Here is a 15,364-nt window from a genome sequence, read left to right on the forward strand (position 1 = left end):
CTGAAATTTTTTAAAACATTTAAAATTTGTTTTTGAACTTGAAGCACCGGGCCCAAGGATGAGAGTACCAGATATTTTCCCGGATATGCAGCTACTGAATTGACAAGGGCGAAAGTGGCAGCCATACGAACAACCACGCCATTGAGTAGGCTACCTGAAACTTCCCTCCAGCTCTATCCCGAATAGTTCACTCCCCCAGCCTTCAAATATGGAGGCTTGCGGGCAGGATATGGCGCACGCTCCATAAGTTATACAGGCCGAGGGCTGGACGACGACTCTGTTAGTGCGGTTTCCAGCCAAAATCATCCGTATTGATACGATTATTATGGTGATCCGGGCCATATGACGACTGTGCTAGAGTTGGTCTAACACTACACATAAGAGCCGCCGTCGCAGAAATCCTAGAACCAGGAAGGCTTATTTTGCTCAACTAGTAGAACATATTTTACAGAGCAAGTTCAGCAGACGAATGCGAGGAGCAGGATCTCAAAGTGTTTCCGAAAATAGGGTCAGTTGCCCCCTCCTGGGCCTCCGAGCGTGAGCACAACATGGTGAAGGTCACTGCCGCTCCTCTCCGGCTCGGACTTGACAACTCTGGCCGGGAAGCCACGCCGAGCATGGTGACTGTAGTCAGGCCGTACAAAGCCTGTGGCCTGCGGCAGCGGTCGGGCGTGCTGGTGCTGGGGAGGAATCGCCGAGCTATTGAGAATCTGATGCTGCATTACAGGTCTTGGTGCTGTTACTCCAGGTCCCTGACATTAAAAATGGCACAGCCTCAATAACTTGTAGGAGTAGCACATAATTTACGTTTGTGATTAGTTCCAGATGGATGGATGGATGGATGGATAGGCTTACAGGAGCGAACAGAACGCCTCTGAAAAGCTGCCCACTGACGACGGCTGTGACGAGATACCCCGAGTCGAAAGCTCCATCAACCGTCCCATGAACCTCAGCTCCAATCTGCAGATCAAACCACCAGACACGATAGCCATCAAGAAAAGCTAAAACTCCCTCCCTCTGTAAGGAAATATATAAGATATTTCTTTACATAGGGAGTACTAGCTAGCTAGTGTTGTGGAAGGGAGAGAGAGGCATACAAGAGGTGGACCGGATGGCCTGTGCTGCTGCTTAGGCTCAGCTGTTAGGAACTGCATTTCGTGTCGTTGCTGCGGAGCAATGCCGCGGAGAAACTGGTCAGTCTTGATGCCTCCGCTGGTCCTTCGAGAACCGTTGGCGTTGAGACGAACCAACGGTTGCATTGCTGATGAGATTAACCCGCCTGAAATCATCTGAGCTCCATTCTGCTCCTGATCTTTTTCGGACTGGGAAGGGGACGAATGCTGGGACAGCGATAGTGAGTGCTCCTCCTGCTCCAACTCCATCTCATTTGGACCAGCATCTCCAGTTTTTCTTCTTTTCACATGCCCATTTTCTGAACATGTGAACCAACGGATTATCGATAAATGCAAGACTTGACCAATATATAGAAATTGCTTTGGAAAGATGAGGTATTCACTTACCTAGACCACGGAGGAAAGGGTTTCTTTGCTCAATTTCTGCTTCTCGAGGTTTATGACCGAGTTCCCCGTTGCTTGCACTTGCATCCTTGTGCTGTAGTACCATACCATATTGTGTATAGTATGTGTTTGCATACTAATAAGAATCCCTCCGTACCATATTAAATGTCGCTAATTTAGCACAAAGTTGTACTACCAAATCAACCAACGAGAATTAATTAATTAATATGGAATGGAGGGAGTAAAAGGTTCAGGTACTCACGTGTTGTGCTCTCAACAGCTTGCGCTTCTCCTCACTCCAGTGGTTGCTCAAAATCTTGCACATTGAGATGTTGTATCGGCCATTTGGATGCCCGGAGCCTAATTGCAGAACGAGTAGCTCATTCAGGGGCCGTTCATCTTCACCGCATCTGTGGAATTTCAAGGTATGCCAAATTGGTACTGAAGCAAGTAGAATGTACTACGTATTTGTTTGTGCAACAAAGATTACCCTCCATAGATTGCAATATCAGTATTCATGATGACTGCTGAATGAGAAAACCGGCCCTGGGGTTGCTGCCCGCACGTCTCAAGTTGAGTCCAAGACCGATCAACCACATCAAGAATCCATGCATCACTGTAGTATTGCTTATCACCAACTCCTCCAATTACATAGATCTATATATACAGATAAGCTTTAGTATTTAGTATTTAGTACTCCCTCCAAAACGTTCTTATATTATGGAACGGAGGGAGTAGTATTTAGGATGATTTATTTCTTCTTCCTTTTTTGCGAAATAGGATGATTTATTTCTTCACGGAGTAGTAACGTTTCAGTACATGGTGCTGACCTTAGATCCAATGCCAAGGGCTGCATGACCTGCCCGGACACCAGGTGAGGCTCCTTTTACTGAAAACTGTCAAGCAACGAAATGAACATCAGAAATTCATCATCTACTCTAGTAGGCAGATAAAAGAAAAAGAAAAACATACGAGTACTACTAGTAACATGCGGACAATGACATGACGCTTACCCTTGACCATGCCATGGTGTCCATGTCGAGCACGTCCACCTCGCCGTGGTAGCGGTCTCCGCAGTCCCCTCCATAGACGAAGAGCCTGTTGCCGACCGTGACGGCCCCGTGGCTGTCCCTGGGCGCGGGGACGACCTCGCCGGCGACCTGTGGCGACGTCCACGTCATGGTGGGCAGGTCCAGCACGTGCACGTCGTTGAGGTAGTTCCCCTCCCCTTCCCCGCTCCCGCCGAAGACCACCAGCTTGTCGCCGCCGGCCGCCGTGGTGACGGTGTGGCTCTCCCTTGGCGAGGGCGGGGTCCCCTTGCAGGGAGGCCTGCTCCACTCCTTGGTGCGTAGGTCCAGCACGTGAAGGTCGTTCACCTTCTTGTTGCCGTTGGTGCCGCCGAAGACGAGCATCCGGTGGCCGATGAGCGCGGCGCCGTGGCTGTCCCGTGTCCCGGGCCTCTGCCCCTTGGTCGCCAGGGAGCTCCACGCCATTGTGTCCAGGTTGAGGGTGAGCACGTCGCTGAAATGCAGGCCGCCGCAGCATCCCTTGGATCAAAGAAAACATCATCTCATCGCTGCTGTAAATTTCTAGTACTACTGCTTTTCACTCTGCGGCAATAATTAATTTTTGCTACTACTCCTATATCACTGGGACTGGGAGTGGGAGTGGGAGGGAGTGGCAACATGACAAAACAGAGAACCCCACAAGACAAGATTATTAACACACCAAAAAGGGCATTTCTTCTTGCCCAAAAAGAGGCTGCAACCTAGAGTCTCTTGATGGTTATTTTTTTGATTGTAATCTCTAATCTGACCAAAAGAAGAAGAAACTGATCTAGCAGCAAAATGGAACTGACGAACTAGCTAGCAAGCCCAAGAGAGAGACATGATCAAAACAAGACAGAAATGCCAAGGAACAAGGCTTTTCAGGGATAAAGTGATTAATACATATACATACATACCCCGAAGACGTAAATGACTCCCTCGAAGAAGCAGGCGGAGTGCCCCCATCTCTCGGGAGGGTTGAAGCCGACCACCTTCGGGTACAGCCACATTGCCTTCCTCCTCCTCTCCATCTTCTTCTTCTTTGATTCTCACTCTCTCTGACTCTGTGTGTGTGTGTGTTGGTGAGACCAGAACCAAGGAAGGAGGAGACAGCAGGAGGATATGGAAAGAGAAAGAGGGGAGGTGGAAGAAAAATCGCAACAAATAGTCACACCAGAGGAGAGGAGAGGAGAGGAGGTCCCTGTTGCTGATGCGATTTGCCACAAAGCGGAGGGGAGCTGAGCTAGTGAGGCATCACACATCAATCAATCCATCCATCCATCCATCACTCGGACAGACATGGACAGGAAAAGATGGGTGCCCCTCAATTCATGTCCAAGGTTTGCAGCTCACTGTCACCACCAGTCCACCGCAACCCACTCACCCATCACTATGCCAGCCCAGCCAACGATCAACGATGGATGGATGGCACATCACACTGCTATACTCGCCCGCCTAGGAGTAGGAGTAGGAGTACCGACGGGCGACGGGAGCTGGAGTGGTGACTGACCATGACCATGCACAAGAGGCAAAGTGTTTTATGATGCCGTGTCGTCGCAGCTCTAGTGAGCACGGCATCTACGCAGAGAGCGTGTGTGCGTGGGGAAGCGTGCGCATAGGAATGTGTGACACAGCAACAAAGAAAGGAGTATCTAATTCAGCGAGCACTCCTATACGGTTTGGCTTTGGCTTGGTTTCTCTTCCCCTCTTGGATGGGTAGGGCATACACGACGCACCAAACGCCGTTGCTTGGTTTCCTTTCCTTGGAGGCTGGACTACTACTAGTCTAGCTGAAAATGATGTGTAGTGGGAGGCTCATTGGGGTGTGTGCAATGGGCACGGAGAGGCGTGTCACCCATGGGGTTCGCTGCTGCTCCGGATTCCCAAGCTGGATCCCTGGAAATACTATCACATTTCTTTTCTCTTGGGGACAGACCCTCCCACAGTTTTGCTTTCTCTGTCCATGCTATATTTCTTTTATCTTTCTTTTATCTTGCATGAAGATTCATACATGTTTTTTTCTTTTTTCATATACTATCCCACTTGACTAAGACTTGATTCATTCACGGTGATGACTTACTTCGCTACAACCACTTAACACATCAATATAGAAGATCTCTCATATTCGTAATAATGCATAGGATGGCATTTAAAAAAAATACATCGTCCACGTCGAAAGCGCCTTGTGTACGTACGGCCCGTGCGCGGCATACCCAAAGGGGCGCCTCCCGAGTGGGCCGGTCCATTGGCTGCGCTGCGCAAGCACGCCTGGTTGGTGTGAAATTAAACGCCGAAAAAGACAAGTGCCTAGGAATCGAACCCTATACCTCACAAACGTTAAAGGGGGTACAATGTCAGTGGAGCCAGCCAACCCAAGTGATTAATGAGCTGCGCAAAATTATAAGAACCTGTGGTGGATCCTTTAGAATATATTTTTTAAACTCTAAATAAATTTTTAAATTTTGTGAAAACGCAAATATTTCTTGAGAATCTCAAAAAAAATAGCAAAAACAGGAACAAATTGAAATCGCGAACATTTTACAAAATTATGAGCAATTTTTTGAAAACATGAATGTTTTTTCAAAATAGGAACATGATTGAAAACATTAACATTTTCTAAATTTTTATTTTTTAAACGTGAACATTTCATGAAACTCCCCAAACATTTTTTATTTTCACCGAAATTTTGCAAAACATTAACATTTTCTGAATTAGTGAAGAAATTATTAAAAAGGCAACAGTTTTTTTAAATTTCTAGAAGAAGAAAAATGTGAAAAAAATGTGATTACTTTTAAAATTTCGAATTCTAATTTTCTTTGAATCTCTGAACATTCTTGAAATTTGAAATTATATATTTCTTTAAATTTACGAACATTTTTCAAAAGAAGTGAGCAATTTTTTAAAGTCATTCTATAATTTTCGAACATTTTATGGAAAAAGCTAACTTTTATAAAATTCAAATTTTGGAATTTCTAACAAAACACGAAACAGAAACATTTTTTTGAAAAAATGAACATTTTAAAAAATTTCAGAACAACTGTGGGAAAATGAAAATAAAATAAAAAATAATATAAAGGAAAACCAAAAACTCAAAAAGGGAAACAAAAAGAAAAAATAGTATTGATTGGGCCGGATAGCCCCGGGGCGCTTCCAAAAGGAAGAGGAAAAATAAGAGAAAAAATTGAAAGTGCAGTGTGAATTGAACTAGTGTCCTCATGTTTTGTCGACCGCTGCACTAACCACTCAGCCATTTAGGAAGGTCTGACAAGCTACATATTTTCTTTTTGTATATTGCTTCATTTTTCATTTTTCATTTCTCATTTTTTTCATTTTTTGTTCTCTTTTTTTTTCTTCCTTGTTTGATTAATTTTTTTCAATTCATGAACTCTTTTCAAATCGATGACTTTTTTCATTTTTGCATGAACTTTTTTAACAATTGGATGAAATTTGAAAAATGTTCACAAATACGAAAAAAAGTTTATTGAATTTGAAAAAAGTTCACGAATTTAAAAAAAAGTTCATCAAATTTGGATAAAAAACTATTGAATTTGAAAAACAAAGTTCATCAAATTTGAAGAAAGTCCATCAAATTAAAAAATCATCGGATTTGAAAAAAAAAGTTCATTAAACTTGGAAACAAATCATCACATTTTTAAAAAGTTCATTGCTTTTGAAAAACCTTCATCTATTTTTTGAAAAATAAAATCATCGAATTTGAACAAAAATACGAATTAAAAAAATTACGCAATAAAAAATATTAAAAAAGACATGAATAAAACCGTCTCGGAAGTGACCAGTGAACCGGGAAAAAACCGGTTTGGGAAGAAACCCGAATAAAACAAGGGGATTCCCGCGACAGAGGAGACAAATAAAAATAGGACAACCTGTTTGTTCGATGGCGCAGTGGTGAATGTCGTTGGCGCTGAAGGAAGTGGTCGTGGGTTCGAACTCCCGCTGTGCACCTTTTTTGAACGCTTTTAACGAATAAGCAGATCGCTGCTCATGGGCCGGTGCAGCTCGCAGCCGTGCGGTGTGCGCTTCAGGCACCCGTTTGCGAACGGGCGCTTCAGCGCCAAATAGGATCCGCCCCTCGTTAATTGGGTAGCCCTATGTCTTGCTTTTAGCGAGACCTAGCGTGCACTCGCGCCAGAAAATCACCCTAAATGTACCGGCCCAGGCGCCTGAGGCCACTACCCTGTTTTTCTCATCATGTTTTTTGTTTTCATTTTTATTTTATTTTTACTTTCATTCATACTTCCAAAAATTCTAAATAAATAATTACATAAAACACTTTACATGAAACATTTGAGAAAAATATTGACCAAGCACTCGATAAATGTTAACTTTGTATAAATAAAATATTTCTCATGTATACAAGTAATATACAATATGTGTGAAAAAAGTTGATCATGTATTTAAAAATGTTAATCAAGCAATTGAAAAATTGTTAAACAAATATTTGAAAATGTTAAGCAAGCATTTAAAAAATATTGACCATGTATTAAAGAAATGTCAAACTTATATTTAAAAAAATGTTAATCAAGAATTTGAAAATATTAAATTGTGTATAGAAAAAAATGTTGATCATGTATTCAAAAAATGTAAATCTTATATCCGGAAAATGTCAATCAAGGATTTGAAAATGTTAAAAATGTGTCTAAAAAATATTAACCATCTATTCAAAAATATATATAACTTGTATTTGGGAAATACTAAATATATATAAATAACATATTTCTAATCTATACAAAAAAAATATGTGAAAAAAGTTGGTCAAGTATTAGGAAATATTAGTAACACATAGAAAAAAAATCTTTAAAAAGTATTTGAAAAAAGTTATATATGTATAGAAAAAATGTTTCATCTATTAAAAAATATATTAATATTGTATTTAAGAAATGGCCGTCAAAGAGTTGAAAAATGTTAAAAAAATGTATAGAAAAATGTTGATCATGTATTAAAAATGTAAATTCTGTATTTGAAAATATTAAACATGTGTTAGAAAAATGTAAAAGAAAAAAGAAAGGAAAACAGAAAAGGAAATAAAAGGGAAAAACTGGTCCAGTAAAAGGACGAAGCCAGTAAAAGGTTCCCAAAGCCGGAATCATTGAAACGCTTAATGGACCAGCCCACCCCCGATAGCTCGATTGATCTTCCTGTGTGTTGCAATGATAATTTGCTGCAACATGCGACAAATAGGAAATCCGCTCTAGTTGGCTGCCTTAGAGTTTTTTCCTCAGCTTTCCCCCTTTTTTTAATCTTCAAAAAATGTGTGACAGGGGAGGCTCGAACTCCAACTCTTGAGATTTACTTCAAGTTGTAGTAACCAACCGGGACAGGTTACTTGTTGTACCTACATACTTTCTTTTTCGCTTCTTATATGGCAAATGTAACTTTGTGAACTTTTAGACCGGTTTTGTCATGTTTTATTCTGGGTTTCCCCGTTTTCTTTTTTCTTTTTCTGTTCTTTCAAATGCATGAACTTCTTAAAATAAAAAAAATCGTCAAGGTTTTCTTAAATTTGTGTATCTTTTTCAACTTGTTAAACCTTTTTCCAAACTTTTTCATGATTTTTTTAAAAAATCTGCGGCAAACTCAAATCTGTGGACATTTTTATAAATCGATGAGCTTTTTCTAAATCTGTGAATGCTTGGGCCGGCCCAACAAGCGCCTGATAGGAGCGCTATCGTCGCCTAGTTGCGCCAAGGCCAACGGATTTTCTTTCTTTTCTATATTTTCATTTTTCTTCTCTTTAATCATTAGTTCTTTTTTCTCCTTTTTAACATTTAATATTCTTTTTAAACCTGTTGAATAATTTGAAATATTTTTTAGAATACGAAAAAATGTTCTTGTTTTCAATTATTGTGTAAAATTTTAAAAAATGTTTTGTAATTTCAAAAAAGTTCCATTTTGTGTTCACAAATTTAAGAAAAGTTTTTGTTCAAAAAAAGTTGATAAATATTTTTTTAAAGTACGTAGTTTGCAATTTGTATTTAATATTTTCATCAATTGTTGGCAATTTGTTATGAATTTGGAAAAAGTGTTCAACTTTGTAATATTTTCATAGAAAATTTGAAATTCTAAAATAGTTGAAAATCTTCAAGAAATGGTTAGGACTTAAGAAAATGTTCATGTTGATATGTTATGGCAGAAATTGCAAATAACAAAATATTTTAAATTAGGAAAAACTACATGCTCACATATGCACCCATGTGGCCTAGTCTCGCACACTCCTCTCAACTGGTGGCTTTTGGAGTATGCATAAATAAACCCAACTTCTTGCAGTAGCCTGGCACAAACATATGAGGCATCCATGACAAGTTTGAATGACTTCTGACACCATTTGCACGTTGTGACACGCCAGGTCATTTATTGGTCCTTTTCACCGAGAAAACTCCAGAAAATGTAAAACTTGACAAATGGACCATTCTGCCCCGAACCCCCTCAGTTGAACATGATCTATTTTCTAGACATCCTTGAAATTACCCCAACTTTTGAAAGCAGGTGGGCATACCCATGATTGGCATCCATGCCTGATTTGAACGACCTTCGACCTCGTATGCAAGTTACGACATGCGTGGCAATTTATTGACTTTTTAACCGAGAAAACTCTAAAGAATGCAAAACTTGTAGAAACCCAAACAAATTGGCATGCTATCTTGAATTGACATGGCCATGAAAAAAATTTGGCGCCATTTATGGGATGTCGAGAAACGAGGTGCTCCCAAACGGACCCTTCTCGCCTACCCTAACACTCTCCGTTGAACATGGTATTTTTTGGAAATCTCGGGACAGACCCCAACTTTTACAAGCCGATGGGCATGCCCATGTTAGGCATTCATGCCTCATTTGAATGAGTTTTGACACTGTATACACGTTGCGACACCTCTAGGCATTTATCGGCCATTTTTTACCAGAAAACTCTAGAAAATGCAAAACTGGTCAAACCCCAAACAACTTGGCACCGAGCCTTGAATTGGTCATAAAAGGCCATGATTTTTTTGGGCCATTTCAAGGATGTCGAGAAACAATGTCTCTCAGACGGAGTCTTCTGGCCTACCCTCCGTTGAAAATGGTCTAATTTTGGACTTCCTTCAAATGACCTGAACTTTTGCAAGCAAGTGGGATTGCCCATGGTATAGGCATCCATGTCAGGTTTGAATGATTTCTAACGCCGGATGCAAGTTGAGACATGTCCGGTCATTTATCGGCCTTTTTTGACCGAGAAAAGTGCACCAAATGCAAAATTTGTCAAAAACAAAAACAACTTGTATAACATCCTGAGTTTTCATCCTGATAACTTAGAGCTAACACATGTTGAATCTGATCTTTTGTGGTGTTGATTTTGAAAATTTTCCTTTTTATTTGGAGCTTTTGAATTTCTTTTGTTTGAAATTTGAATTGGATTTTCTACTTGCATAAAAGTGCTCCATGCCTTAGGAAAAATCATATGACTATTCTACTACAATTATAATTCCCAAATTTCTACCATAAAAATATTTTCTTACAAAAATAATTTGGCCAAAAAGAATTTTTCAAACTTCAATTATAACTCACAACTTCAAGATTTCCTAGTGAAACCTTGTTGTGAAGCATGATTTTGCTCTAGAAGAAATCCTAAAGAAAAACTTAGGGGCTCGAATTTTGAAGAGAACGAGCATTCGAACACTTCAACTCCATGGTACTAAATTTGATTGTCTTGATAACACCTATTGATATAGTTATTTGGAGGAATGAATATTTGCAGTGATTGCGGTTATGTGAAAACTTATTCGTAATACTAAAATCATGGAGCTCCAGCTCATGGCTGGCTTCATGTCCCGTTGCTATATGTTGAGCTAATTCACGTAACTGTGACACCATCACGGATTTGGAGATTGAGTGGTAAAAGATCGACGTTCTCCAAAGAAGTGTGTATGTGGTAAACAAGAGCACTCATAGCTGAGCTCGAAAGAGACAACCCTTGTTGATCCATGGTGCAAAAAATTAAGCCACAGTGGAAAGCAATTGCATATGTAAATTTTGGCGTAACGTTGTCACTAAGAGTTGAAGTTCCAAAGAATAATGATTGAGAGAAGTGTTTGAAAGCCATGATTAATAAATACTTGGTGGAGTAAATGAAATGCTTGAATTCTTCGCTCTCTTCACTTCTGAAACTCCCTAGTGCATTTGTTTTATAATTAGCCTAAAAAGAATGTCCATCCCGAGAAACTATAATTTGTGTGCCACGTATCGCACACGCAACTATAATCTGAAACGTGTTTGATGTCTCTGCCATCGCAAATGTTTCGTATCATTTTTGATGGTTTTCTTACACCACCTTTCGTGATTAATGCATCGCACACAGTTTGGTCGAAGGGTCTCTGATTGTACTGTCGCATTTGGACCATCCTGCAGTAGTGTGTGCTCATCGCTTTTGCAATTCCCTTCCACCGTCAACCCCGATGGATAACTACATACACCTATCGTTCATACTTTCATTCCCAGTTGCTCTTGTTATTACAAGATACATCGAAATATTCTCCAACTTTTTAAGAATCCTTTATGCCACTGCCTTGCAATTCTTTGCCACATGAATACCCGTACGGATATTCCTCACACTTACCGAGTATCCGTTCATCCCCAGTTGTTCATATGTTACATAAGATACTTATAAATACTATCCGACCTTTTGATAACCCTCTGCCAACTATTGCTCTGCAAATACTTGTCTGCTTGCATTATGGTTACTTTGCATATGTCTAACAATATTCATTAGTATCCTTTGTCATCGTCATTTTGAGCCTTTGATTTGATATGTTTGTGAATGGTCGCAATCATCAGTCCAAACTAGAATTCGTCCTTTCAGCTCAGACGTCACTCCAGACATGAGCTGGTTCTTGGAAAATCAAACCTTGATTGATTGTCAATCTATGTCTATTTAACTTGCGTATCTTTTGATCCGAGCCTTTGCTTCTGATGCCCCAATTTGGAAATCATAATTCCTTTGTATTTAAGCTTTGAAATGATCCAGATATTTCTATAATCCGATGCCTTGGCATTATTTCTTCTTCTAGTTGAACATCGATACTCACATCAGATTCTTTGTGGTCCGCCAGATCCTTTGGTGGATTATTATCAGACCATTCCTACATATTCTCAAAACCTTGAGTTCTTCCCCTGATACATAATGCCTTTGGTAAATTGTATCCCCTGCTCTTGTCAGCCATGCTATGCTTCCGAGCTTGAGGTCTTTACTCCTGAAGTTTATGGTATATGTTCCTAAGATGCCCCTATGGGTTGAAGCTATGCCTTCCATAAACTGTGTGAACCTGAAGATTATGCGGGTTATATCTACTCGCGTTTCGTCGGATAAATTTTCAACTCTACAACTTCTTTGAAGACGAGAAGTGAATGAAAGGTTAGGCATTGAAGAAGTGGGAGTCGACCTTGAACCATTGTGTTCATGCCCATGGACCTGATGCGGAACTTGTCATGGAAGCTTCTTGTAATAATAATAATCCCCTTGTTATAAGTTCATCTTGTATCTATGTTTGGTCCTTTGCAACCATGGTTCCGACCATGATTGTTCTTCTTTGATCCCATTTCTAGGACAAGTTAAAGCACTTGCCTTCCGCAGATCAATTCACCAGTCCAACCTCTATTCTGATCTACCTTCAAGTTTTACCCTATGGTATCTCGAGAATATCACAGAACTACATAACTTCTTATGAGTTCTTCATCAGCTATTATTTCACAATTCCAATTTTTTTCTGGGATTCTGAGTTGTTAGTCACTTGAGGACACCGATTAGTAAATCGAGTCCGCACTACGATTCAACAACTTTTAGTAATCTTCATTGTTTACGAGTTTGTACTCGAACATGTCATTCCCATCCGGTTGGCTACATCATCATCGCCATGCTAAAGCTTGACCATGCTACTTATGTCCTTCATCCCCGGAACATGCGCTAAGCTTATGTCGAGCTTTCAACATCATATTATTTGCCTTTGATTCTGAGATTGCATCGTATATGTGGTTCCAATAACTTTCGATTCATTATTCCTTTTGCTTGATGTCGTTGCTGATCAATTACATCTTCATGAAAGCTCTCGACAAAAGGTGTCATGATCATCTTCAACATTTTGACTTTCTGTCTAGATGAGAATCGAATTCATGATGAGAAATACCATCCTTGCTGATATGTCTCCAACGTATCTATAATTTTTTATTGTTCCATGCTATTATATTATCATTCTTGGATGTTTTATATTCATTTTATAGCAACTTTATATCATTTTTTGGGACTAACCTATTGACATAGTGCCCAATGCCAGTTGTTGTTTTTGCTTGTTTTTTACTTCGCAGAAAAAAAATCGATAGTACGCCAAGAGCGTACCATAGCTTTATAGAAGATAGAAAAATATGTACACGAGTTTAAGAGTTAGTTAGATGCCACAAGACGACATCCAACACAACCTCCACTCCACTCAGGCTATAGAGTACTCACAAAGGTGTTGAACTCCGCTAACTTCGGCTTTCGCCCACACACTAAGCTCTTGAAAAATGAGATCTACCGTGCCTAATTCGTTCCTCAGGACACCACTACCAAACACTCTAGTGTTGCATTGCTTCCATAGACACCAAGGGATGAGCATCACAATGGAGTCGAACCCAGATCTAGAGGCCTTGTCCATTCTCTTCCTCACCCTACACCACCACTCCTCCAAGTTGTCCTGAGTAGAGGGAAGGAGTGTCAGACTTATTTGCAGTCTGGAGAAACAAAGAAACCATACCTGTTTCGCATATACACATTGAATCAGGATGTGATCCACCGTATCTTTCTCTTGCTCGCATAGGTAGCAAGGTGACCTCTCCTCCTGCAGGCCATTCCTCAATCTCCTATCGGCTGTCCATAGGCGATATTGCACTGCCAGCCATATGAATAACTTGCACGCCAGGGGTGCAGTACCCTTCCAGATTGGGCCAGCCGCCTGCATCTCGGTAGCGCCAGCACATAGCATGCTATATGTCGAGGAGGCTGTATAAATCCCTGCCGCATTACACGCCCAGATTGGCGCATCCTCCACATTCATAGTGAGTTGGAAGGTCGCTAATATTTCCCAGAGTATGATGAAATGTGCCAAACCCTTTGTATCCAAATCCCAGACAATGTCCTCAGTCCAGGAGTGCATCCACAACCCATCCTTAACCATTCCACGGTTAGCAGTTCGAGTCCTGATTAAAGCTCTTATGATCGGCGCAATTTCTCCAACAGTAGCTCCATTGACCCAACGATCCTTCCAGAATAGAGTCTTCAACCCATTGCCAATCTTCCACTTAACCAAGCTTCCAAAAGTCGCCTCCACTAGCTTGTCAGAAGTCAAGTTCAACTCTTGCCAAGGCCTAAGCTCATCCGTTCTTTTCAACCATTCCCATCATAGCCGAAGCACAATCCCTTGCTTAAACAGATCCGTAACTCCGAGGCCGCCTAGCTGTTTGGGGCGACACACTTTCCTCCAGGAAACCAAGCACTTTCCACCATGAATCTCATCCGTTGAAAGCCCTGCAACCCTTATCCACTCTTTCTAGGGCCCACTTAGGCGCCTCGGCCACAATCAGGTGGTGGGCAGGTCTTGCTCTCATCACATGATTCACTAGGATTAATCTGCCGGGCCTAGTAACCATCCCCCTCTGCCATCCTGGTAAGATCTTCCGAGCCGCATCCACCATAGGCTGCCATTCCGATCGGGTGAGGTGCTTAATGCTTAGTTGCAATCCAAGGTATTTGCAAGGGAAGTTATCAATCTTCCACGACAAAGCAGTCCTGACTAGTTCCACATCTCCCTCCTCCAGCCGGATGAGAATTGCCGAGGATTTCACAAAGTTAACTTTCAGCCCGGCGGCATTACCAAACATCTCGAACATTTACCTCACGAGCATCAAATCAAATCGGATAGGCTTGATGAACAACACAACATCATCCGCATACAACGACAACCTTTGCATGGGATTACAGTCATTCATCTTACTCAAGATCTGACTGTCATGGGCCTTGATCACCATCGCTGTGAGCACGTCCATAGCAATGATAAAAAGCAGCCACGAGATGGGGTTACCTTGAGGAAGACCTCTCGCAACCAAACGGAGTCCAAACGCAGTGAAACTTTATGGAGAATTTTTCTGGGCCAGAAGACATAGGATGGGCCAAACAAGTACTAGAGGGGTGCCCCGAGGGGGGCACAACCCTCCTGGGCGCGCCTGGGGGCCCAGGCGCGCCCTGGTGGGTTTTGCCCACCTCGGTGGCCTCCCGCACCGCCTCTTTGCTCTATAAATACCCCAATATTCTAGAAACCCTAGGGGAGTCGACGAAAATCAATTCCACCCGCCGCAAGTTCCAGAAACCACAGATCCATCTAGACACCATCACGGAGGGGTTCATCATCTTCATTGGTGCCTCTTTGATGATGCGTGAGTAGTTCATTGTAGACCTACGGTGTAGTTAGTAGCTAGATGGCTTCCTATCTCTCTTTTGATTCTCAATACAATGGTCTCTTGGAGATCTATTTGATGTAACTCTTTTTGGGGTGTGTTTGTTGGGATCCGATGAACTTTAAGTTTATGATCAGATCTATGTTTTTATCCATGAAAGTTATTTGAGTCTTTTGATCTCTTATATGCATGATTACTTATAGCCTCGTATTTCTTCTTCGAATCTTTGGTTTAGTTAGGCCCACTAGATCGATTTTTCTTGCCATGGGAAGAGGTGCTTTGTGATGGGTTCGATCTTATGGTGCTCGATCCCAGTGACAGAAGGGGGAA

General features: G+C 41.3%; 1 protein-coding gene across 2 annotated transcripts; it reads right to left on the bottom strand.

Moving 5' to 3' along the window:
• Positions 1-289: 289 nt before the first annotated feature.
• LOC109749592 (uncharacterized) lies at positions 290-3,873 on the bottom strand. Of its 2 annotated transcripts, none has more exons than XM_040403780.3 (9): positions 3,481-3,873; positions 2,531-3,064; positions 2,348-2,413; positions 2,008-2,174; positions 1,780-1,927; positions 1,521-1,653; positions 1,098-1,432; positions 856-960; positions 290-752 (listed from the first exon to the last, which is right to left on the bottom strand). In XM_040403780.3, the coding sequence occupies exons 1-9, from the start codon at positions 3,592-3,594 to the stop codon at positions 510-512; spliced, it is 1,845 nt and encodes a 614-aa protein (XP_040259714.1). In that variant the 5' UTR covers positions 3,595-3,873; the 3' UTR covers positions 290-509. The 2 variants fall into 2 exon arrangements, with proteins under 2 accessions (XP_040259714.1, XP_020164128.1); XM_020308539.4 differs by having other exon boundaries at positions 1,521-1,611; positions 3,481-3,872.
• Between the last annotated feature and the right edge of the window lie 11,491 nt (positions 3,874-15,364).

Source organism: Aegilops tauschii, chromosome 3, assembly GCF_002575655.3.
Source record: "Aegilops tauschii subsp. strangulata cultivar AL8/78 chromosome 3, Aet v6.0, whole genome shotgun sequence".
NCBI classification, from domain to species: Eukaryota; Viridiplantae; Streptophyta; class Magnoliopsida; order Poales; family Poaceae; genus Aegilops; species Aegilops tauschii.